The following is a 27490-nucleotide window of genomic DNA, read 5'->3' as shown; positions in this document are numbered from 1 at the left end:
AATGCAAGTTGGTGCAGCCACTTTGTAAAACAGTATGGCGATTCCTTAAGAAATTAACAAATAAAGCTACCTTATGACCCTGCAATTGCACTACTGGGTATTTACCCCAAAGATACAGAGGTAGTGAAAAGAAGGGCCACCTGCACCCCAATGTTCATAGCAGCAATGGCCACAGGTGCCAAACTGTGGAAAGAGCCAAGAAGCCCTTCAACGGATAAAGAAGATATGGTCCATATAGACAATGGAGTATTATGCCTCCATCAGAAAGGATGAATACCCGACTTTTGTATCAACATGGACAGGACTGGAGGAGTGAAATAAGTTAAGCAGAGAGAGTCAATTATCATATGGTCTTACTTACTTATGGAGCATAAGGAACAACACAGAGGACATTGGGAGAAGGAGAGGAGAAGGTAGTTGCGGGAAATTGGAGTGGGAGATGAACCATGAGAGACTGTGTACTCTGAGAAACAAACTGAGGGTTTTGGAAGGGAGAAGGGTGGGAGGTGGTGGGTATTAAGGAGTGCATGTATTACATGGAGCACTGGGTATGGTGCATAGACAATGAATCTTGGAACACTGAAAAAATAAAATAAAATTTAAATTTTAAAAATAGGGGGGAAAAGAATGAGATTTTGCCATTTCCAATGACATCGATGGAGCTAGGGAGTATAATGCTGAAGTGAAATAAGTTAGTCAGATAAAAACAAATATCATATGATTTCATTTATATATAGAATTTAAGAAACAAAACAAGCAAAAGGAAAAAAGAGAGAGAGAGACAAACAAAGAAATAGACTCTTAACTCTAGATAGAGAACAAACTGATGGTAACCAGAGGGGAGGTGGGTAAGGGGTATGGATGAAATAGGTGATGGGGATGAAGGAGGGCACTTGCTGTGATGAGCACAGGGTGTTATATGAAAGTATTGAATCACCATATAGCACACCTGGTACTGATATAACACTGCATGTTAACTAACTGGCATTAAAATAAAAACCTTAAAAATATAAAAGAAAAATCCCATTTACAATCACACCAAAAAGAATACCTAGGAATAAAATTAACCAAGAAGGTAAAGACCTGCCCACTAAAAAGTGTAAGACATTGATGAAAAAAATTGAAGAAAACACACATAAATGGAAAGATATTCCATTTTCATATATTAGAAGAATTAATATTGTTAAAATGGCCATAGTTCCCAAAGCAATCCACACATTCAATGCAATCCCTATCAAAATACCAGGGCCATTTTCCACAAAACTAGAACAAATAATTCTTTTTTTTTTTTTAGATTTAATTAATTTATTTATTTGAGAGAGAGAGAGAGAGAGAGCACGTGCAAACAGGGGGTGGGGCAGAGGGAGAGGCAAAGAATCCGGAAGACTCCACGCTGAGCACAGAGCTCAATGTGGGCTTCATCTCACGACTCCCGAGATCATGATCTGAGCTGAAACCAAGAGTCTGATGCTTAACCAACTAAACCACCCAGGCACCCCTACAAGAAATAATTCTTAAATTTATGTAGTACCACAAAGACCCTGAATTGTCAAAACAATCTTGAGAAAGAAAAAGCTGGAGGTAACATGCTTCCTGATTTCAAACAGTACTACAAAGCTGTAGTAATCACAACAGTGAGGTACTGGTGTAAAAAACGGACACATAGAACAATGGAACAGAATAGAGAGCCTGGAAATAAACATATGCATATATGGTCAATTAATTTATGACAAAAGAGGCAAGGATATACAAGGGAGAATGGACAGTCTCTTCAATAAATGGTGTTGGGAAAACACAATGGCCACATGAAAAAGAGTGAAACTAGACTACCATCTTACACCATGCACAAAAATTAATTCAAAATGGGTTAAAAACTTGAATGTAAGATCTGAAACCACAAAACTCCTAGAAAGAAAATATAAGCTCCTTGACATCAATCTTAATAATCCTTTTTTGGATCTGACTCAAAAAACAAGGGAAACAAAGGTGAAAATAAACAAATGGATAACATCGGATTAAAAACTCTACACAGTAAAAGAAACTATCAACAAAATGCAAAGACAACTTACTAAATGGGAGAAGATATTGACAAATCATACACTAATAATGGGTTAATATCCAAAATATATAAAGAACACATAGGACTCAATAACAACAACAAAAACAAATAATCTAATTAAAAATGGGCTGAGGATCTGAATAAAAAATTTTCAAAGAAGACATCCAGATGGCCAAAAGACACATGAAAAGATGCTCAACATCACCCATCATCAAGGAAATGCAAATCAAAACCACAACAAGATAACACCTCACACTCTTTGGAATGGCTATTTTAAAAAAGACAAGAAGGGGCGCCTGGGTGGCTCAGTGGATTAAGCCGCTGCCTTCAGCTCAGGTCATGATCTCAGGGTCCTGGGATCGAGCCCCGCATCGGGCTCTCTGCTCAGCGGGGAGCCTGCTTCCCCTTCTCTCTCTGCCGGCCTCTCTGCCTACTTGTGACCTCTTTCTGTCAAATAAATAAATAAAATTAAAAAAAAAATAAAAAAGACAAGAAATAAGAATACTGGCAAGGATATGGAGAAAAGGGAATCCTTGTATACTGCTAATGGGAATGTAAATTGATGCAGTCACTATGGAAAACAGTATGGAGTTTCCTCAAAAAATTGAAAAAAGAAATACCATATGATCTGGCAAACCCAGTGCTGGGTTTCTATCAAAAGAAAACAAGAACACCAATTTGAAAAGATATATGCAGCCCTAGGTTCACTGCAGCATTACTTACAAGATATGGAAACAACCTAAGTAACCATCAACGGACAAATGGATAAAGAGGTGTGTGTGTGTGTGTGTGTGTGTGTGTGTACACACAATAAAATGCTACTTAGCCATAAAAACAATGAAATCTTTTGTGACAACATGGACAGACTTTGAGGGTAATATGCTAAGTGGAATAAGTTTAGATAGAAAAGGCAAATACTGCATTTCACTTCCATAGGGAATCTATAAAACAAAACAAAATGAAACAAAACCCAGATTCATAGATACAAAGCACAGATTAGTGATTTCCAGAGGAGAGGGGATTGGAACAGGGGTAAACTGGGTGAAGGGGATCAAGATATACAAACCTCAATTATAAAATAGTGATGAGATGTAACATACAGCATGGGCAGCATGGAGACTATAGTCTGATATTGTATTAACTTTGTAGAGTGGCAGATGGTAGCTAGACTTATTGTGGTGATCATTTCACAATGTACACATGTGTCAAATCACTATGCTATACACCTGAAACTAATATAGTATTGTGTGTCAATTATACCTTAATATTAAGGAGTTTTAAGGAGTCAGGGCTTGGAAGCATTACAGATTCTGAAAATCTCTTGATACAGAACTCTGCTCAAAAGAAAAAAAGGAGAAACTTGTGCTTACGGACTTGCTTTTAAAAAGTGGGGATATCCTACATCCACGTTCACAGCAGTATTATTCACAATAGCTAAAACATGGGAGCAACCCAAGGGCCCATCAGTGGGTGAATGCATAAGCAAAACGTGATATATGGATGCAATGGACTATCATTCAACCTGGAAAAGGAAGGAAATCCTGTACTATGTTACAACATACTTAAGTGAAATACACCAGTCACAAATAGACAACTACTACATGATTCTACTTACACTACTTACAGGACACTACTTAGTGTCGTCAAATTCATAAAGACAGAAAGTAGAAGGGTGGTTGCCGGGGCTGGGGGAAAGAGGACTAGGGTGTTATCGTCTAATGGATATAGAGTTTCAGTTTTGCAAGATGAAAAGAATTACGAGGTTGGCAGATAGCAATGACTGCACAATATGAATGTATTCAATAGCACCGAGCTGCACACTTAACAATGTTTAAGATGTTTGTTATTTATTTTTACCACAATTTAAAAAAAAAAAAGGAAAAAATACAAAGAAAGTGGTTATTAATTTTTTTTGGATTTGAGACTCCTGAGAATCACAGGCTCTCTCTGCAATAAAAGGTCTGTCTGTACAAACTTTTCTATTCAATTTTAGAGGATGCGCCCCACCCCCTCACCACCACCCACAGAAAACCATCTGTGGGGCTCTTGGGAATCGAGAGATCCCAGGCTAAGAACCATGGCTTTTAAAATAACCTCTCAAATTCCGCTTTCTCCGTTGATATCATAGTTAACAAATCTGCAACCGCAGCCAGGGAAGAGATAGATGCTTGCATTTTGTTGCCTTTCTTCACAAAGATCTTTTCTTTCCCTCAGACTAGGACCCAGAGATTAACTGTAACATTTTCAAGAACAAATAGTACTTTCAATGCTTTTCTGGAGTTTCAGCCACACCCTCAGACACTTTACAAATGGAGAAGAAAAAGAAAACAGAGAGCCCAGGAGGGGGGATTTCTCCCAGGACTGGGGGTGTCCCCACCATTCCAGCTGCCTGTGCAGCCCGCATTTCTGCCTAACCCTTTTGGGACTGACTGGTCATGAGACATTCTCCAGCTAGCAACCATTCAGCCAACGTCCTTTCCTGGAGAAGCAGAAATTTCGGAGTTTAAATGGCTCAAGATTTCCATTCTGGGAGCCTGCACTAGAAAGAAAGAGGGAGAAACGCCCCACAGCACCAACAGTGGCCACTTTGTTTATTGTTTTGTCACAAGAGAGGGAAAGGGAGAAGTGGGCTGATGTAAGAGAAGGAGAATGCAGTGGAAGATTTGCTTTTAAGCATATAAAACCCTGCCTACGCCATAAGACCAAAAAAAGATATTTTGTCTGTCTTCACAGAATCCAAACTAATCATCCAAACAAAGCCACCTTTCTTCATCAACCCACAACAGTACTTAGGTTCTAATTTTTCTGTGTCTTTAACCCTTAAACAGTTAAACTCTTCTGGAAGCAAAGTTGCCTAACCCCCCCCCCCCCACCCTTGTTTTAGGTTTGGAAGGCAATATCACAATCCAGGACAAAGTGGAAAGTTTAATAGGGGGAGGGGCTGTTGGATAGATTGTTTCTAGTGAATGTCAAATGCCCTTCTTCAGGAAATAGGAAAGCCAGAAAATGTGTAACGTGAAACCAGGCAAAAGGCCCAGTGGAATGGTTCAAGGCAACTCTTCCCACCTACACACACACACACACACACACACACACACACACACACACATACACACAAGAAGTGGTTTTAATTTTGCCCAGGCAAATAGAAATGAGAATAAATTTTAATCACAGCAAAAACCTCTTTCAAATAAAACTCAAAAATAATCAGGCTAAACAAAGTCGCCTGTGTCTCCCTGTATCTCCTAAGGGGCTTTCCCTTACTTTTCCTCTCCAGTATGAATCCTTCCGTGCACAGCGTCGGAGGCACAGGTTGTCAATGTCTCAGAGCACCTTCTGTTGTACCATTGTCTTAGGGAAACCAGTACCTTCTTTTTTGAAATCTTTGCTTGTAGAAGATCAAGGCCCCATGATCTATGTGTTCAATTTTGTTCAGCTTGGTGAAATTAAAGACATTCAAAAATCTGTGTAAGCCCTCAGACAGGATGCTATAGAACATGAGCCTGCCTCTGTGGCGATAAGCACACAATGAATGCAGTCAGCACCCACAGACCTGTAGAAAATGGAAAGCTTCAAACTTCCTTTGTGCTGTTATCAAGGGGCATCACCCCTGCACTCTAGGAGGGTAGACACAGCCCATAAAATATATCCTTTCCTTTAGAAATTGACATTTCAGGTCCCAGGACGGTCAAATAAAACTTTCAGGACTGCCCACAGCTTCTGTTCTCACACTGACTTATCGCACCTCTCTGTCCAACCTGAAATTATGTTTACAATCTGATTCTAAAGTACGTTTGCAGTTCTACCCCGCTCAGCAACCACAGAAAACAGTTGTCCTTTCTCCTCTGTGAAGCTGCCCTTTGGCTCCAAGGCAAATGTTGCCCCATCCAGTGCACCTGACTGAGCGAGAGACCCCTGCATCAACCCTCCTCTGCAAGTCTCCCATGGTGAACAGAAATAAACTGATTTTCTCCTATCCCCACAACGATTTCCTGTAATGGAATCACATATTTCAAAATGCAAACACCTAGACCCACAAGACCACCTTCCAAGTGGTTAAGCCTTATGAAAATGACAAGAGAGAAGTAGGGCTGATTTCATACAGAACACCCTGAAATCTGTAAAAGATTGGAAACAAAGAACTGTTTTCCATTACTTTGGGATAAACTGGGCTTTTCTTAAAAACAACTCTGTTTTGGATAAAATATTCAAAATACGATGAAGGCATGTCTTTGGGAGTGACAGAGTGAAATGATACACAGTGTGGTCACTTATAAGTCAAAGGTCATTTTTTGAAAAGCCAAAACAGATCCAACTTAATCATCCACTTTATGCACCCTATGTCACTCCAAATGATGTTTATCTACTTCCAAAAAGTAGGCCTGTCTTCAAAGAAAGAAGACTGGCAGCATTTAGGATTTTTCAAACAGTTTGCCACAGAGGTATGTAGACTACTGAGCAAGACAGTAATTGGTAGAACAAGTACATGACTTCCACACTGTTTTTGTTTGTCTGTTTGTTTGTTTTTAATACCTCTGGCTATTTGAAAGGCAATTTGGCATATATTATAGATTTTAATTCTTTTATTTTTATTTTTTAAATGTGTGTGTGCCCACTTCAGAGGAATTAATAACTGGCCCAGCTGAGTCCACTGTGGCAAATAATGGTAGGACAGCTAATGCCTGAGTATCTACTAAAAATTCAACAGCATAACCATTTAAGTACGTAGTGATTCAACTTTAAAGTACTTAAGAATCAACTAGGATGCTGGTTAAAATGTAGATTCCTGGAACTATTCCTGGAGATTTTAATTCTATAGGTCTGGAGTGGGGCCCAGGAGCCTCCAGGTGAGTCTGAAGCAGATCAGTCCATGTGCCATGCAGGTGATTAAAATTTTTCTTGGTGGAAAAATGAAACAAGATGGGATCCGGGAGGGAGACAAACCATAAGAGACTCTTAATCTCGGGAAACAAACTGAGGGCTGCTGGAGGGGAAGGAGGTGGGAGGGACACGGTCCCTGAATGATGGACACTGGGGAGGGTATGTGCTATGGTGAGTGCTGTGAATTGTGTAAGACTGATGATTCACAGACCTGTACCTCTGAAACAAATAAACATTATATGTTAATAAAAAGAAATAAAAAAGAAATAAAACTTCTATTGGTCCCACTGCACAGGATACCTGGTTCTCTGTTCTGCAGTTTCAAGCAGATGGTTGTGCTAGTAGACGCTAAGGAATTAGGTCACGGAGTCCTAGCAGCTAGGGTAGGGACAGACAGACTGCCTATCAGCTTGATGATGTTCCATTTGGGGGAAAATGTGTCTTCAGCTGAGCAATTCAATATGCTGGGCCAGATACTTGGTATAATCCTCTCCTCTCGCCCATCCCCTTCATTCCTGCCAATCTCCTTATGGAAGGGCTTTCACCAGAGGGCATCTGGAAGTCCTGGACATCTTTGCTCACATCACCCCCAGAACACACAGGTGGTAAGGAGTGACCTGCATTCTCTCTTCCATCTGGCAGCCTGAATGCCAACAGGCCTCATCCACCTGTCCTTCCAAATGCCCTCATGCTCTAGGTAGTGGTTCCCAACCTTGGCCACACACTGGGGAAAAACAGGGAGCTTTAACAAATCCTGAAGACATGGTCTCGTCTCCAGACTGTTTTAACTTATGTAGGGTGGAGCCTGGAGACTGGAAGGGACAGCTTTGCAAAGCTCCCTCAAGTGTTTCTAACAGAGCTAACGTTGACAGTCTCTTAACAGCAGCCGTTGGCATGCCTTTCCTCTAAAGGGCCTGACAGTAAAAACCTTAGGCTTTGCTGACCATACAATCTCTGTCACAACTACTTGACTCTGCAGTCAGAGCTAGGAAAGCAGCCACAGACAGTATACACATGAATGGGCGTGCTCGTGTCATGGTAACACTTATGGCACTGAATTCTGAATTCCATATAATTTTCACATGCCATGAAATAATCTTCTTTTAACTTTTTTTTTCCCTGAACCATTTGAAAAGGTCAAAACCATTCTTGGGTGACAAGGTGGCGGAATCAAAATCAGGAAGTAGGCTGAATTAGGCCCTCAGGCTGTGGTTTGCTGACGCTTCTCCTGAAGCAAACCAGAAATGAGTATCAGAGCCTTTGGGGTCATGGTCAGCTATGGAAAACCTATTAGAGCACAACCTTTTAATCTTTGCAGAGATTATTTATGTACATTTGGGACTTGGCCTTAATTCAGTTTCTTGGTACAGGAAGCTGGGTTTTATAAGAGGTGGGTCTTCGTGTAAATATAAGAATTATGGAACTACTTTTACAAACTGTGTATTATCTATCATCTCCCCTTCTTTGTCCCTCCTACCAGGCTCAGTGGAGAAAGTGGGGTACTGAAATTCTTTTGTTTTGTTTTGTTTTAATATCAACTAACCTACCTTCATTAAGTGATGCCATGTGCATTACCTAGGGCAAACTATATGAAGGAATACAGAAGTAAATGCAAGTGCAAAATTACGGTAAATGTTAAAAGGAAAAAATGTTAAAGGCTTTAATTCATCTCTCATTCCTCTTCCACATGCTAACAGATCCTGGAAAAAAGGCTGGTTCAGTGGGCTCTGCAAACACACAGCCAAAGTTTCAAAAGTAGCTCTCTCCCAAGTTCTGTGACCCTGAGCAAGTCACGGCTTTTTCCTTATAATGGCTGTCTGCTTTAAGAATTGGGTCTAACCTGGTTTTTACAATGCCTAGTACCCAGCAGGGTACTCCCTGTGTTATAACTGGGGTGCTATAGTTAATACGTTGGAGAAGAGATCCAATCATATCTGTTATGCAACGAGTAATGGACAGTACAATTTTCTAAAAAGGCAGAACGCGTCAATGTTTAGACACTCCGTGGCACTGAATCAGAGTGTGATACTTTTTCCCAGCTCCGCCTTCGGCACAGAGATACCCATGGCCCCAATTGCTGGGGTGTTCACTGCTAATGACTCACAGCTAAGTTCCTTCCTCAGAAATGGTCTTCTCCTTAAAGCAGTTGCCTTGCCCACAGATCCGTTCCCTCTCCCGAGATAGCGGGCATCCAATGATAGGTCAAGATGAAGTCCAAAGGCCTGGTCTCTTTGTCCGTGAGATCTGCCTAGGCTTTGTTGAAATGGCATCGCTGGTCAATCTCCCCACTGCCCGGTCCTCCTGCATCCCTCCTTCCCTCACAGGTTGGTCCTGAGAGCCCACCCAGTAAATCTCTGCACTTAACTCTCCATCTCGGTGTCTGTTTCTACATCCAGGCTCAGCCCTGCTCATGAGCTGCTGCCATGAGCCTGACACTGGCATACACATATAACTAGAGGATGTCTTTTTTTTTTTTTTAAATAATCTGTGTTGTTACAGATGACAGTGGAAAGAAATTATTTTCAGAAAAATTCTCATTAAGGGCTCAGATAACCTGGATCAAACAGATCCACTCTCATTGTTCAATCGTATGTGAAAGCACCCATTTTCCCAGAGTAGGTGCAGCTCTCGCAAGCTACAACTCATGTTTAATTGAAGGAATCAGAGCTGCACACTTATTCTGTGAGGCAATTCTCAGTTTTCCTAAGGAGAATATCAATAGGACATGGCACAAGTCTGCCTGGCAGGTGGAGAGATGCACCAACTGTCCTGCATTTCCTTTGGCCACAAAGGTCTCTTTTTATCAAAGAAAGGACTCTTTCATGCTGAGATTAGTTTTTAATGAATTTTGAGTGCCTTCCATCTGGCTCGCTCTTCCCAAAAGGAACTGCTTCATTGATTTTTCCAGCTATATATACACAGACATATAGCAAAATTTAGAACTCGCTGCTCTGGCACTCCCCAGGCTTTGCCCTTTTCTTAAAAAAAAAAAAAACAGAACAACAGTAAAAACCTCCAGATGCTTTGGGGGATTTTCTGGAGAACCACCTTTTCAAAATGAAGGGGTTTCCTTATGAACCATGGCCCAACTATAAACCTCATTGTGAAACCACAAGATATGCTTCTTTTGTACTGTAGTTCTCAATGGGTGCTTCCAGGACCAGCAGCATCAGTAAAACCTGAGAACATGACAGTCTTGCAAATTTCTGAGTCAAAAACATTGGGATTAGAGTACAACATTCTGTGTTTCAACACGGCCTTCAAGTGACCGATTCCCTTGCATGCTAAAGTTTGAGAACCACTGTCTGACACAATCTTTATTTGTCCTTAGTAGAGATTGGAAAACAACACTAAAAGTATCCTCACCTACAGTTTTATGAGTACCATTAGGAAGGCCCTTCCAGAAAGAACCCACAAATGAGGAATCTGGCATATTGAACCCAGGCCAAATTCCAAATTGAGGACTCAACCTTTCATTACTCTGTCATTTCTGGCTTTCATCATTTCCCAGAGCTTTGTTCCTTAAAGTTCACTCATTTTGATGAAGGCAAGTTCATAGGATTCAGGCAGAACTGGTTTCTGGTTCTACTACTTATTAACTTGCTAGGTGACCTTGGGGAGTTCCATAATTTCTCTAAGTATCCTCATGGGCAAAATAAGATCAATAGTGGTATCTTTTTCACAAATGTTAACTTTTGTGATGATGACAATGCTGATGATAGTAGCTATTCCTTAGTCATAAACTACTCTGTTGACTGCTTGCTAATAGTTGAAAGTAGAGTCTGAAGCCAGTTCCATGGGGATTAAGAAATCTTCCTCTTCATCTGAATCAACTTCTTAAGCCCCAAGGGTCTTTGAACCAAACTGAGTATCTTCAGTGAATTTATTTTTATTCCTTTGTGTAGCAATATTTATGAATGATGTCCACATGCCAAGCACTCTGCCTTGGAGCTAGGCGCCTGACCCAATTATCTAAGAGCTCCTCGTTCTGGAATTTGACCTTGATGCCAGATTCCATGTTTGTAGATCCTCTAGGTCTTTTCTGTTTTTCTCTGACTAGCAGCAATGATCATGGAGACTTCAGGACGTCCAGATTCACCTCAAGATCTGTGATCGAGGCCTGAGAAAACCTGAAAACTCTTGCTTAATCAATAGATATTTATTGATCCAACTATATCTTGAACACTGTGGCTTTAAAACCTGTCAGCACTATGGACCAGGCTTCAAGAACCTTCAAACCCAAAGATGACAGATGATGGAGCTCTTATGATTAGTCCACTGAAACAGAACCATAGGAGACCCAACCCTTCCAGGCCAGGCACAGTCTGGGATGCATTCTGAGCTTTTTAAAGAGGTTTCCATGAATATATAGCTTTAGTGTTTCTAGGGACATCGGTTCAAAAGGCCTATTCTACTTGCAATGTTAATGATTCAAACCAGTGTGTCTGTCAAAATCAAAATCATGGCAATCAATAGCAAAACTATTCTCTTGCTCCTGCAGAACATTTGTACTGACTATACTTGAGAATGCTTGCCATGCTACAAATCCAGTCCTGACCTCTATAGGAAACTAAAAAGGGCTATAAAAGGGAGATACTCAAATGCTTTCTCATCTAGCTATGCACAGTAGAGAAGGCCTGGGAATAAAATCACTGGAGAAACTATTTCACTCAGCAATGAGAGCGGAAAACACTGGGGTCTCCCCCAAACGCAAAATGCAAAATGTTGAAATTCATGCATTTTAAGCTCTGAATTAATTTGTTCCTCCTCAAAACACTTGAGGTCATCCTCCACCATCCACACTTAGACATGGGCAGCTAATCATTCTCACTTGGCTCAGTAGATGTGTACATTTGACCTTTTTGAGAGTGTGTGCTTGTGTGTGTATGTGTTTGTGTGATAATACCTACCTACCTGTAAGTTGTTATAGACTCATATGAACAGGTTAACAGGCCTTGGTTTTAGCTGAAACACAGTTTTAGAAAACACTTCATAAAGTGGATCACACTTTCCATGGAAAAGATGCTATAATTGGGAGTCTCATTCCTGACCAAAGACTCCTCCGCAAATAAAATATAGATACCGTAAACAACTTGTCATGGAACAAAAATAATGACCATTTTACAAACCTCTATAAATATCTGAAGCACTAAAACACTGCCCTTGATGAGCACTGGGTGTTACACACAGCTAATGAACTGTTGACCACTACATCAAAAACTAATGATGTACTATATGCTGACCTACTGGACATAATAACCCCCCCCCAAAAAAAAACCAACCTCACTGCTCTAAATCCTATAAAAGGGAAATAAACATATATAATACCTATACATGTAGTCTCAAAGTTTCTGTCACCCCACAAAAATATAGCTCAATTAAATTATGTTCTAAAATTAATGAATTAATGGGCTAGCTTTAATAACATGAAACATCTGATTAACAATTTAACAAAACTTGGATTTTGGTGGAGCATTTTGGGGATGATTTAAATAGTGAAGTCTTTTTTTTTTTTTTTTTAAAGGAGTCCAAGGAAATTGATCTAATGTCTTCTTTTCTCTGTGAGGTAGAAATCTACGTTTTCCTGTGTTTACTACCTCTATCTCATAAGCCTCTTTCTCCTCCTGCTTTTTCTGTTCTTCTTCCTCCTCCCCAGCGACTCCACTACCCAATATATGATTATTACGGAAGTACCATATTTTCACAGTTCAACTCCGCCTTGGCCAAAGATGATTAGAGCAAGATAAGGTCTCAATCACTATCTCTTCTGGGAATCTGAAAATTGGAACCGAGAGAACCAGAGACAGGGAATCTCTGGAGTCCTCCAGCTGGGGCCTCGGGACCCCAGACCCCCGTCCTCCTACTGGTTTGTTCATGGTTTTCCAGGTTCCGTGAGCTGCCCCAATGTCCTTTCAGGAACCCCCCCCTTTTCCGGCTTAAGCTAGGCAGAGCCATTTTCTGTTATTTAAAGCAAAAGAACTCTTAATAAATATACCTAGGACAAGTAGATGCACTTAAAATGATTGCTTCCACCTGGAAGCTGGGGTCAAAGCAAGTACTACTCATACTTCACAACCTCGAAAATGCACACAGCAAATGACGAAAACACCTAACAAATCACTAAGCATTATATACTTTGACTTTACGTATTAAACACATGGCAGGAAAACCCTTATCCCAAACTGTTCCTCTTAGTTATTTCCATTGAGTTGTCTGGTTTTTCCTTTTACTTTGCTCTACTTTCCAGTTCCCACAATAAGTCAGATTTACTTTTTGTAATCAGAAAAAAAAATTCTTTTTCACTGTAAACAGTGAAAAAAATGTTAAGCATGAGATATCCCACAGAGGATTGACATCGGCAATGATGATCATAGCCGAGCTGTTGTTCGCTCACTTAGAAGTGATTTTTAAAGATGACTCAGGCCTGCTGTTATTCTCTCAATGGTCCCCCACTGTCTTAGTCTATTCATGGCTAAAAGAGCAGTTTCTTAGCTTCAAAGCAATGTCACTAGAAACATTAAGCACTGTGGGGATAGGATATGGAGTGGGAGTACTTGTGTTTGAGCTCCAGCCGAAGAGCTGTGTGGGCTTGGGCTGGTCATTTACCTTCTCTGAGCCTCAGCTTCCCCTGTTTTAAAATGGGGGAATTATAGTACCCTCCTCTCAGGGTGTTTGTGCAGTTCAAAAGAGACCACGGATGCAAAAGGTCTGTGCATGGGAAAGAAGCACTAACTATTTGTGTCTACTCTCGCCTCCTGTCCTCCAGGAGCCCTCTCAGCCAGTGCAGCTTTTGGCTGGGCTTCCTCGCCAAAAAATTAGGAGAAGCCACTCTGCCCTCCGAACCAAATTCTCTTGGCTGAGGACCTGCTGGAAACTGAGGGCCTGAAGCTTCAGTTATCCTTCTCCCACTGGCTTTCAACAAAATAAGATTTACTTATACGGTACTGAATATTCCCAAAATATAACTCATCTATCAAGTAACCATACTTAAAAAAAAAAAATCACAGTAAAATACATGTATCATAAAATTTGCCACTGTGACTGTTTTCAAGTATACAATTCAGTGGCATTAAGTCCATTCACATGGTTGTGCAACGGTCACCCCCATCCATCTCCAGGACTCTTCAACTTCCCAACCTGAAACTCTGTCCCTGTGAAGCACCGACTCCCTTCCAACCACCCCAGCCCTTGGCAACCACCACTCTACTTTCTGTCTCTGGATCTGACAACTCCAGATACTTTGCAGAAGTGGAATCACACAATATCTGTTCTTTGGTGACTGGTTTATTTCACTTTGCCTAATATCTTCAAGGGTTTGCTCGGATCTGAATGTTTGTGTCTTCCCAAAATTTGTATGTTGCAATCATCTTCCCCAAAAGGGATGATAGTAGTAGGTGAGGTCTTTCGGAGGTCTTGAGGTCATGAGGATGGAGTCCTCATGAATGAGATGGACGCTTTTACAAAAGAGATATCCCCAGCCCCTTTTGCAATACAGTAAGTCTGTGATTCAGAAAAGGGCCCTCACCCAACCATGCTGTCACCTTGATCTCAGACATTCAGACTCTGGAACTCTGAAAAATAAGTATCTATTGTTTATAAACTACCTGAACTGTGGTATCGTGTTACAGCAGCCCAAACAGATTAAGACAAGACTTATCCATGTTGTAGTATGTACTGATTTCCTTACTTTTTTCTCAGCTTTATTGAGGCATCATTGACAAATAAAATTGTCATATTTTTAAAGGGCACAATGTGATGATTTGCTATACATAGACATTGTGAAAGGACTCCCACAACCTAGCTAATTAACACATCCATCACCTCCCATATTTAACTTTTGTGTGTTTCTGTGTGTGTGAAAATTCTTAAGATCTAGTCTCAGCAAATTTCAACTATACAATACAATATTATCAGTCACAATCACCAAGCTCTGCATTAGATCCTCAGACCTTGATCATCTTAACATTAAAAGTTGGCACACTTTTGGGTGGCTCAGTGGGTTAAAGCCTCTGCCTTCAGCTCAGGTCATGATCCCAGGGTCCTGGGATCAAGCCCCACATTGGGCTCTCTGCTAGTGGGGAGCCTGCTTCCCTCTCTTTCTCTGCCTGCTTCTCTGCCTACTTGTGATCTCCGCTGTCAAATAAATAAATAAAATCTTTAAAAAAAAAAAAAGTTGGCACCCTTTTAACAACATCTCAACATTTCCCTCAAGCCCCAGCCCCTGTAACTACCATTCTACACTGCTTCTATGAGTTAGACTTTCTGTTGTTGTTCCATTTTTTTTTTTTTAAGATTCTACATATAAGCGATAACATACAGAATGTCTTTCTCTGGCTTATTTCACTTCGCATAATGCCTTTTAGGTTTATGCATGTTGTCACAACTGGCAAGATGTTCTTCTTTTTTAAAGCTAATATTCCAGTGTGTGTGTGTGTCTGTGTGTGTACGTGTGCGTGTGTATGATCTAGTTCATCTATTTGTCCATCAGTGGACACTGGGGTCACTTCCACATTTTGTGTATTGCAAATGATGTTGCTCTGAACATGGAAGTACCAATATCTGTTTGAGTCACTGTTTTCAAGTCATTTAGAATTATACTCCAAAGTGGAATTGCTGGATCATATGGTAATTCTATTTTTAATACTTTTAGAAACTCCCATGCTGTTTTCCCTAGTGGCTGCACCATTTTATATTGCCACCAAGAATGCACAAGAGTTCCTAATTTCTCCACACCCTGCTAAGATCTGTTATTTTTCTGTTTTTTTGGATTTGCGTATTTGTGTTTTCAATAATAGTCATTCTAATGAATGTGAAGAGCAGTCTCATTGTGGTTGCATTGATTTGCATTTCCCTAAAGACTAGTGACATTGAGCATCTTTTCATGTGCTTGTTGCCCATTTGTATGTCTTCTTTGGAGAAATGTCTATTCAAGTCCTTTGCCCAGTTTTTCATAAAGTTGTCTGGTTTTTTTTGCTGCTGTTGAGTTGTATAACTACTTTATATATTCTGGATATTAACCCTTTATCAAATATATGATTTGAATATATTTTGTTATTCTGTGGGTTGCCTTACACCTGTTCATTCAAATAGTAACTGTGTGCCTATATGTGAGAGACATTGCACTAATGACTGAGCAAAACAGTGCCACCAGCTTTCATACCCTCTCTCCCTTCACTTGACTCTGTCATGCTATCAGAACCTCCCCAATGTTTGGAAACATTTTTAAAAAATTATTACTAGATATTTGGAGTCTTCTAAAAGGAATTTAATTGACTATTTCATCTCCGATATCTGCGAATTGAGATCTTAGTCTTAAATAGGTTGTGAGGAACTGGGGAGCTATGAAAGTTGACACTAGAAGAGACAGTCACTGTCCACACACACACACACACACACACAGACCAAAACCTCCAGCAAGAGCTTCCTGCCATCTACACATGTGTGACAGGAAGTTCTTCCACTTTAATCAGTGCTTGCCAAAGAGTATTTGACTAATAGGTTTTATTGTAACTGTTCTCACCAGCTGACAAAGTTTATAAACCTTGACCCTGGGACACTGGACCCTCACTCAGGTCTTAACATTCTTTCCTGACCAATTTTTTTTTTCTCCTTACCATTTACTCGGTAAATTTCTTCATCGAGGAATGTTTCCTTGCATGGCAAGTTAAGAGACTCAGTCCTCTCTACCCACATCTGGCAGTCTTTATTTCATATGCCATGTGGGCTACAATCCTACTGACTCCAATGGTCTCCTCAGAAGTCAAAAAAGAACCCACACACCAGATTCAGTACAGTTACTCTAAGTTTTTTAAAAAGATTTATTTACTTACTTAAGAGAGAGAGAGGACAGAGGGAGAAGGAGAGAGAGAAAAACTTTAGCAGACTGTGCTGAATGTGGAGCCCGAATCCAGGCTCAATCCCATGACCCTGAGATCACAACCTGAGCAGAAACCAAGAAACGGACACTTAACGGACTGCGCCACCAAGGTGCCCCAGGTACTCCAAGATACACACACTTGTTCCTGGGTAGCTGCAACCTATCTCATTCCTCTAATCCTCAGGACATTCAGATAAATGCCGCCTATTTTCAAATAGATACCTTAATTTAGTCACCAAACATAGATATTTGACCTCGACAGAATACTTGCCCTCCTCACATTCGCATGCCTTAGAAACCACAAACACAGGCCTTTATGTAAATGTTCAGCTGCACTGTGGATCTGCTTTGCATCAAATGGTTGCTAGTGTGCGCGTGCGTGCACACAGACACACACACACTCACACCCACCCACAGTATGGATTGGTCTCTGAAGAACTGCTTAACATCCTGTTGAAGCCAAAGAATCAAAATTTCAAGATAGTGAATTAAATTTGCAGAATCAGTGTTCATTAGCAGTAATGTTTCAAACAGGAAATTGGTCCAATTGCAATATCCTCTGAGTTATGATCTCTGGTTCCCCATTGCTTTAGCTAGTACCAAATCACACAAATAGCAGGCTTTGTGTCTATAGCAGCAGTTCGAAAAACAACACCACTCAAGGATTTTTTGCCCCCATGGAATGGAATGGAACGGAATGGGGCAGATAAATTAATCCATGATGTTCAGCCCTTTACAGTAGGCTAGAGAAAATGAATCCCAAGCCAGGACCCTAAAAAGGGAACATTTACCACCCATTGTCTAACAACTTCCCATCTTCCTTCATAGACCCCCAGGGATGCCAATCACAGGGATGAGGCAAACCCATAGCCAGCTGCTGCTTCCCAGCTGTCCTGGAGCCTGGTGTGGGCAGATCCTGTGTTTGGTGTCTTGTGCTTAGCCAGGCTGATTTTATTACTAAATATGAGTTACAAACATAAGGCAATAAATACAGGAAGAGGATCGAGTAGTGAGACCACGATCTTGAGGTCCCTCCCACCAACAATGTACTCTGCCCCTTGAAGTAAATGACACCCTGTGATAAATGCGATGAACTAGTGGTAGGAATGCCACTCTGGAAAACAGTATGGACGTTCCTCAAAAAGTTGAAAATAGAGCTACCTACGACCCAACAATTGCACCTCTAGGTATTTACCCCAAAGATACAAATGTAGTGATCTGAAGGGGCATGTGCACCCAAATATTTATAGCACCAATGTCCATAATAGCCAACCTATGGAAAGAGCCTAGGTGTCCATCAACAGATGAATGGATAAAGTAGATGTGGTGTATATATATAATGGAATAGTAGGCAGCCATCAAAAAACTGAAATCTTGCTATTTGTAACAACGTGGATGGAACTAGAGGGTATTATGCTAAAAGAAATAAGTCAATCAGAGAAAGACAATTATCATATGATCTCACTGAGATGAGGAATTTGAGAAACAAGACAGAGGATCATAGGGGAAGGGAGGGAAAAACGAAACAAGATGAAACCAGAAAGGGAGACAAATGATAAGAGACTCTTAATCTCAGGAAACAAACTGAGGGCTGCTGGAGGGTGCGGGGGTAGGGATAGGGTGGCTGGGTTATGGACGTTGGGAAGGGTCTGTGCTATGGTGAGCGTTGTGAATTGTGTAAGACTGATGGTTCACAGACCTGTACCCCTGAAACAAATAATACATTATATGTTAATTTAAAAAAAAAAAACGGTAGGGGCGCCTGGGTGGCTCAGTGGGTTAAAGCCTCTGCCTTCGGCTCAGCTCATGATCCCAGGGTCCTGGGATCGAGCCCTGCATGGGGCTCTCTGCTCAGCAGGGAGCCTGCTTTCTCCTCTCTCTCTCTGCCTGTCTCTCTGCCTACTTGTGATCTCTGTCAAATAAATAAATAAAATCTTAAAAAAAAAAAAAAGGTGAAGCTGCTACACAGAAAGTGATGATAATCTAGTCCCGTGGCCCAAAGGTGACGTAGCTGTGCTCTACACCAGAGCTATGAATTTTCCACTCAGCTTTCTCATTACCAAGAAGTAAAACTTGCCATTAAAACAACCGATCCCACTCTTAGGGGGAAAAAAAAATGATATGAACCAGATGTCCCCTCCACAGCTTCCTATGAAGCTCTGTTCTTTGGGGTTGAAAGTCAAGCCCTGTTCTACCAGTTCCACTTACTGGGTTTACTCTGAAATGTTGTTTATCCCTCTTTCCATATCTGAGGTGAGTTCCCACCTAGATACAAAGAAGGAGGCATCCTTAGGGAGAGATGGAAGATTTTTTTCTGCTTCGCCTGATGTGAATGCTCACGTAAGAAGGGAAAACAGACTTAAGGTTTTAGTGACCTGACTTATTTTGTGTGAGTGTGTGTGCGTGTGTGTGCGCACCCTGATGTAGAGCGAATGAGGCATTTTGTTTTCTTTAGCTTTGTTTTTAAAACCAGGATAGAAATTCCTTTTTGAAGAGAGCAGATGACACTATCATCCTTAGCATGATTTTTCTCTCATTTCCTCTTGATATTGTATTCTAGACATTTGAAGACAACTGTGGCTGTGGGCCTTTGTTCTAATGATCATGTTTCTCTTTTCTATCAGGAAAATCTCCTTCTTTGCCCATTTGCATGAATACCTGGTTACTAAAAACTGATACCTGGTCCTAATCAGTCTGAAGGATAAATGCCTGGGTGAGAATTAGTGGTGGAACAACAGTAGAAACCACCCATGGGGTTCCTTTGGGGACTGAATCTGGAGTCAAGGTGGGAGGGGGGTGATGGAAGCTTTGAAAGGAGTATGATCCAGGGAACCGCTGAGAAAGTGAATGGCCTCTTGTCCTTTTCATTGTTCTCTGCTCTATTTGAGGACTCTCTGTGTTCTAAAAGTCCTGTGCATTTACCCCTCAAACAATTGGCAGAAAGGTCTGTCATGAAGAGAAAAATTCAACTCCACCTTTCTTCTCTGTTTCAAATGCTGACCCCCCTGTTAGATCTTAATCATGGCTCCTCCTTTGTCATCTGGAATTTCCCATTGCTCTCTCCCTATTGTCTGGAATAATGTATTAACTAATTTGGAGATGATGAGACCATTTATCATGAGTGGGACATCAGCCTGAAATATCGTTTGTATCCACGGTGGCAATTAGACACACTAGTTGACCAGCACTCACACCTGATTGATTTTACATTTATGTTCGATGGTAAGGGGAGGGAGATGGCTGTGGTCATACAAAATAAAGTCCTTTCTTTATTCTAACTAGTCCAGTGAAATCTTTCTTCTCTTATTAATTAGGATTATGAGTTATATGACCTTCACGAGCATGTGAACTTTAGATTTAAAATAATTTAAAGCCTGATTAAACCTAAGGTTTTAATGATAACACCCGAGACAACTGGTAACAAAACAACTTGAAAAGTGGCCGAATGTCAAAATACATGTAAGTTGAATGAAGAAAGGAGAATGAGATAAAGAAGGAAAAATTAAAAGAAGGAAGAAAAGTAAGTATCTGGGAAATGGTAGGAATTAGAGATTTTAAAGAAATCCTTGAACTTGCACAACTCTGCCCAGAGCACAGTGAGGTGTGCCTGAATCACTCATGGGCTCGTCTACAAGGAATAACATCCAGATACCGTGCCGGGCACCTTCCCTTGGGTGTGTACATTAGTTATAAACTGAATCTTCATGGCATAGAAAAAATAATCTTTACCAATTGCTAAACGATAGGAAAATACAGACTTTAAAGTACACAAAGATTTAAAAAATCGATACTAAAAACAAAAGATACTATGTAGCTGAGAGGGAAGAATATCAAGTAGTCCGTTCTGCCGTAGAACAATTCAGCAACACGCAACAAATGGCTTCAAAACAGTTCCACTGTTTGGTCTTGTTCGAAACCTTGAGGACATTATGCTAAATGGAATAAATCAGTCACAAAAGGACAAATACTACATGATTCCACTTATATGAGGTACCTAGAAGTAGTCAAATTTATAGACACAGAAAGCAGAATGGTGGTTGCTCTGGGCTGGGGGAGAAGGGGAGGAGGAGATATTATTTATTCAGTACAGAGTTTCGATCTGGAAAGATGAGAAAGTTCTGGAGATGGATGGTAAGTAACAGTTGCACAACAACATGAATGTACTTAATGCTTCTGAACAGTATACTTTAAAAATGTTACTATGGTAAGTTTTAAGTTATGCATATTGTGTTACAATAAATAATAGTTTTGAATATTGAGTAACAGAGAAATGTTCAAGATGATAGAAGTAGTATCAACTATTTTCTAGATTTTCTTTTTTTTTTTTAAGATTTTATTTATTTATTTGACAGAGAGAGAGATCACAAGTAGGCAGAGAGGCAGGCAGAGAGAGAGAGAGGAAAGCAGGCTCCCCGCTGAGCAGAGAGCCCGATGCAGGGCTCAATCCCAGGACCCTGAGATCATGACCTGAGCCGAAGGTAGAGGCTTTATCCCACAGAGCCACCCAGGCGCCCCTATTTTCTAGATTTTCTATAAAAAATCATTGTACTTTCATGTATGAAAGAAAGACCAGAAAGGTATTCCGAAAGACAAAATATTGGTAGACGTTATCTTAGGTGAGATTTATGAGTGATTTTCTTTTTTCATACTGTTCTGTATTTTCCAAATGTTCTCAGTAACCATACAGTCTTTTTATAACTAGAAAATAAAATTCAAAAGCCTCTAGACAGACGGTAACTACACTTGAGGTGAGCACAGCATAAAGTATAGAGAAGTTGAATCACTGTGTTGTTCACCTGACACTAATGTAACATTGTATAACAAATGTATACATTTGTCAACTATACACAAATTTTTAAAAAATTAAAAAATAAAAGCCCACCCTCTACATCTTTATCCCTTACCCTGCTTTATTTTTATGGTAATGGCACTCATTACTATGTGAAACTCTATTGTATATTTATTTGTTTCCTTGCTATAGTCTTGTTTCCCCAGCTAGAACATAAACTCCATGAGGTCAGACGCTTCTGCAGCCTCAATTCTTGAACAGTTTCAGGCACTTAATGGGCACTCCATAAATTTTTGAGTGAAAGAAAATAAGTAGGAGAATGAACAGAAAAAAACAGTCATCCTCAGGTAAAGACAGGGGGCATTCCTTTGTCCAGTGTCCTTAACCCAGGTATCTGGCATAGCTACTTTTTTCCTCCCATCTGTAATCTGCTCAGGATTGGAGAAAGGGTTTTCTCCAAGTTAAGGATCGTGGGGATGAAAATAAAGCCTGTACACAACCTAAGTAGGACTAATATGGGAGAAAGTCATCTAGATACCAGGTCACCTGCAGAATAATTGAAGGGACTGAGAATGGGAAAGAGAAAACTCAGAAGAGAAGAAATGCAGCTATCTCCAAATCCCAGGATGCAGTCAGGTAGAACCATGTATTTATTCAATAATCTCCACTGAGCCTCCTCTGTGTGCCCAGAACTGAGAAAGCCACCAAGAGGACAAAAGAAGTAGAATTAGATTTCATCTGAGTGGCCCCGTAGGGAATACTGGGGGTTGGTGAGAAATTTGGGAAGACGGATTAGAATGCATTCTAGTGAGTCCAAAATAGCATTTCCTAAAGTGCATTTCATGGAACCCTAAGGATACGTGGGATGTTCATTTATGTTACATGAAAAAAGGGATTCTGGGGCCAAATAAGTTTAGACAATCTAGTGAGAGAATTTTTTAAACTGCTACACAGGACTTCTCAGGGTTTTTAATATTCTCTTGTATACTGCCACTCTCCTAAAGAGCAATGTGATTCCTTTTCTCAAAACTTTGAACCACGGGACATTTTCTCTAGGCCCACAATTTCACGGGATGAGCATTAGGAAGAGTTATCCTGTCTTCACAACGAGAACGTTCACCTTTGGAAAGGGTGGCCTGCCACCACAGATGCAGATGGGCACTGTGGCTTATCCATGAGACACATGGTGACACCACGTAGAAAAGATGCCTAAGGCTCCATCCTGAATCACTCACATCAACCCAGTCCTCTCACCTCATCCCCTCACCTCACAATTCTCTCAGTTACCAGTCTGGACACTTGCCTGTTCCTCTTTCCATTTTTGCCGTGAGCTTGACCTTAGTGACCCATGCCTTGTATTTCTGCTTCTCACTTGTGCTCTGTGTAATCATGATTTTGGTTCTTCCCCTATGCTGGGTAAGGCTCCCCTGGTTCAACCCCACGCAGCTCACTGTACACACAGGAAGAAGATGCAAGAGGGTTCTATGCCTCATGAATGGGGAGAACTTGGGCTTTCTGATACAGAAAGCTCTTCCCTGGTCTTCTTTTCAGCAACTTCTTCAACAGGTCTGAGGTTCTGTAATGGTCAATGTCTAGACATACTCTTAAATACTGTTGGTACTTGGAAAACCAGAGATTTCTATGACTTCATCATCTTATTGGTTCTTATATGTACTGCAGATGCTCCACCACACAGCTGGGAAGTCCTTCACATGATGAGGCCCTCACCCAAGGTCACTGGGCTATGTTCTACCTTCCAGCCATAAATAAAAGCCCGTGGTAGATTTGAAAGCTTGCATGAAGTTCCTACAGGGAGAAACTGTTCTGACTTTAAACTATAGCCTCCAAAGCCTCTCCCATTTTTGTTCTCTTACCTTGTAACTTGGGTTCTCATTCCAAAATCCAGTGACCTCATTGACTGCAGTACTTCAATACAGCCCATGTACTGGAATAAGAAGAAAGAAAAAAAAGAATAAGTAGGGGAAAAAAATAGCACAATGATGTTTCTCATCTTCCTAGTGATTTCCTGGGAAACACCGTAAGTCAGCTCCTGATATCAACTTACATTAGCACAGCCAGCCTACCATTGATATTTCTGACCATTAATGGACACATGCCTTAAGCCTCAGTTGAGTTATAAAACATCAGCTAAATCCCAGCCATGATATCGGGAAGGCAGGTAAACAAAGATGATGTGAGTTCATTCGTTAAGAGCATGGGCTGCGTGCATCTGACTCCTGGCTCTGCCACTTATTGGCAAGCTAAGCACGTGTCACTAATGGAAGCTCAGCACATTACTCAACTTCTCTGCACTTCAGTTTTGTCACCGGTAAAATGGAGACTACAATTAGAATTGTTATGGGAGTTAAATTTTTTTCACATGGGTGAAGCTCTTAGAACAGCCCCAGGTAGCTGCATGTGCTCCAGTGTCATGTGAGGCAAATAACAGAGGAACAGTGAAGCTCCTAAGGAGATAAAACAAGCATCTAATTGCATAAGTACAGAATTAAGTCATATAATAAGATCGTTCTTTTTCACAAGATCATTTACTGAAAGGGTTCCAGAAAGGAAGAAAGAGTCATGTCCTATGCCAGGAATGGCTAAGTTTGCCTTGAACATGGAGTATTGGGAAAGGAATTGTGACTTATAAGGGAAAAGAGAGTTTATATTTATTTAATGTGGAAACCCTGGTGGGCTGCCTGTACAAGAGCGAGGTGGTCAATCTGTGTGTGAGAAGCCTTATGTCGGCAAGTATGGTGGTGGGTTATTAGTGAGGGGAGAAGCGAGGATGTTCCTGTCGAGGGAAAAGTAATGACAGCCCACACCGAGGAGAGATGGCGGCAATAGGAAGGAGGGGACAAATTCAAGTGACGTCATGGAAATGGGTACTACACGATTCGGCAGTTGGTTTGATCTAGAGAATAAGAGACAAGGATGAGTCAAGTATGACTCAGATGTTTCCAGCCAGGGTAGCAGAGGGAACAGTGATTCCATTAACAGAAACAGGAAAACCAGGAGAGGGGAAGATGATGAGCTGGTTTGGGATGCGTTGACTGAAAGACATTGGTGGAGTATCCAGGAAATGACAAGCCTGCAGTTGAAAATTGGATTCTGGAATGGTGGAGAAGAATTAAGCCTAGGGATGCAGACTTAGTAGTCTTCTGTGTAGCTTTGCCAAGTGAGGCCGTGGGAGTAAATCCTCTTAGCAGAGCCTTAGCTGACAAGGGAGAGAGTTTCTCTGAGAATGAGCTCGGAAATGTTATGAGAGCCAAGCGGTCTGATTGAAAGTGATCTGTCAGCTCCTTGGAAATTATATGCTTCCTGTTTAGCTTTCCTTTGGAAGCCTTCCAGCCTCCCTCTGCTTGGAAATGGCAAAAGCACCGGGGAAGGATGGCAGGATCTGAGGGGTGCCTCCCCAGACACTTCTTAGAGTATTTCTGAGCAAATTCTGTAGATTTAGCATCCTAATGGCATGCCAGCCTACCAAATGTTGCCTAGAGCCTAGTGCTGGGACGGCTGGCTGGCCAGGACAATCACCTCGTGATTCTCAGCCAGATTCATTTATTACACTCCTCTTGGGTCTCTAGTATTGACACAACAAAAAATTTTTGAATGCTTTCTACCATTCCAATCATGCTTAACTTCCCCAGGTTAAGATATAACTGGGAAAGTGAGTGAAGTCTAGAGAGTTCTGTTCAATAATCCGTAAGACTTGTTAGGAAAGGAAATCTAAATTTAGGGGATATGGTAGAAAGCTCATCTCAGAACTACTAGGAAGGGGCACCTGGGTGGCTCAGTGGGTTAAGACTCTGCCTTCAGCTCAGGTCATGATCTCAGGGTCCTGGGATTGAGCCCCGCATCGGGCTCTCTGCTCCGCAGGGAGCCTGCTTCTCCCTCTCTCTCTGCCTGCCTCTCTGCCTACTTGTGTTCTCTCTCTCTGTGAAATAAATAAATAAAATCTTAAAAAAAAAAAAAAAGAACTACTAGGAAAGGAGATTCCAAGGGTTCAAGCTTTACATGGAGGTGCACTAAAAAGATTGTTTTCATATCCTCACTGGCTACCCCAGTTTCTTCTGCCTTCAGTGTCTTCTCCCATGTCAAGACTTAGCTCCAGGTCCTCTGTTTCCTGCACCCCTCACCCTGGAAAGAATGAAGTCTCCACAAAGTTGAGGTACATGTCTGGGCTACACCTCCAATTCCCACAGGAGGCATTGTCAGTACAGAGATGGGTGTCATCTTTCCCTTCAGTGGTAAATCATCAAGATGAGGTAGTCCTAACCAGCCCATCAAGGCACATTTTGAAAACGTAAACACCTACATTTTTCCACCTACATTTTCTGCCAGAGTGACTTTTCAAAAGTACACACAGACCATGTCTCTCCTTTGCTTGAGACCCCTGGTTTTTATTATCAAAGCAAACATGTTATAAACCCCCAGACCCTGTGTCTTCTCACCCCTCCTTAACCCCCAACTTCATCTGTGTCACTCTTCCTCTATACACTTCACTGCCACATTGGTCTTCTCTCTCTTCCTCAAATACACCCAGCTCTTTCTAAACACAGGGCTTTTGCCTTGGCCCCTTCCCCTCTCCCGTTCTGCATTTCTCTTCCCCCATCTCTTTCCAGGACTGACTTCTTCTCATCCTTAATGTTTTAATTTAAATATCACTGCCTCCTGTCACCCTTCATCACAGCCTTTACTGGTCACCTTCATGCCACTGATTATCAGGTGTACTGGTTGGCTTGCTTGTTTACTGCTCGTCTTCATTCCCTTGACTGTAAACATTATAATCAACACTGTATTCCCAGCACCTGGGATGGTGCCTGGGACACGTTGGTACTCAATAAATACTAGTTGGAAGAAGGACTAAAGCTTCTATTGTTCAACTCCCAACAGTGTCTTTAAAATGAGCAGAGGGAGAGAAGAGACGGTGGGATGTGAAGGTTTGACTGGTCTCTCAGCTTGGGGGATAAATGAGGCGTACAGGAGAAATAAGGACTCAGAAAAAGACTCCAGAACTATAAACCAGATTGATACCTTTGGAAGACTTCTGAATTTCTCTGTTGTCTCCTCTGTTTGTTATTTTTGTTAGTCCCCATCTTAGAGATTGACAACAACCTAAAACGAAGAGGTTTTGTAGCGAAGAGGGAGGCTGGCGAGCATGTGCCTCCTCCTCAGGCAGTCTAGTGGCCGTGGGTAGGGAGAGCCCTGGATGATAAAGTTGACGGTGGGGACTTTAGCAGGAAGGTAGAGCAGACTGCATATCTGATGGGAATGGAAAAAAAGCCAAACAGACAGTCAGCTGGACAGAGATGCTCCAAGGTCAATGAGACTCAACACCCACACCCATGTGAGGAAGTGTCAAAGTGGGGGCAATTCTCAGTCCATTCAGGAAATCACCAGTGGTGGAATTTGGGTTATCAATGAGGAAAGAGATTTTTAGTGGAGAGACTGAGAACAGGAAGAGAGAGACTCTTCCAAGGCTTTGTTCTCAATCACACTTCATGGCAATACCCACCTCATCTGCTTCCTTCTAAGACAGACCCAGGCATTGCTTCCGATCCCCTTTCCTTCATTGGAACAGCTATTTTGCTCCATACGCTTGACTGCCAGCAATGGCACAGGTCACACCTTCTGCCAACTTCATTGTGATAAACCAAAGTTTCTGAAGAAATGTGAGTCATGCCTGAGGTGATATGACAATGAGTACATTTTCCCTTCCACCCAGGGCATGTGTTAAGAAAGGTGCTCTGAGTAAAATGAAGGGAGGGAATTGGTGCCTGATTTTTCACAATTATCCTGAAGTCCAGAATGGACTTGGTCTTTTCATTAACTCACATAGTCCATTTCACTCAGAAACCATTGCTATGAGGAAGCAAAGAGA

At 41.3% G+C, this 27490-nt stretch overlaps 1 protein-coding gene across 1 annotated transcript in view; it reads right to left on the bottom strand.

Moving 5' to 3' along the window:
- Nucleotides 1-27490, bottom strand: part of SHC4 (SHC adaptor protein 4) — a 131430-nt gene that overhangs the window by 67795 nt on the left and 36145 nt on the right. The window contains exon 2 of the mRNA XM_032856551.1: nucleotides 23481-23551. Within this exon, the coding sequence (XP_032712442.1) occupies nucleotides 23481-23551 (71 nt within the window). The remainder of the gene's footprint in view (nucleotides 1-23480; nucleotides 23552-27490) is intronic.

Source organism: Lontra canadensis, unplaced genomic scaffold (assembly GCF_010015895.1).
Source record: "Lontra canadensis isolate GAN:19392208 unplaced genomic scaffold, GSC_riverotter_1.0 scaffold12, whole genome shotgun sequence".
NCBI lineage: Eukaryota > Metazoa > Chordata > Mammalia > Carnivora > Mustelidae > Lontra > Lontra canadensis.
This window is presented reverse-complemented; position numbering and strand designations above follow the sequence as displayed.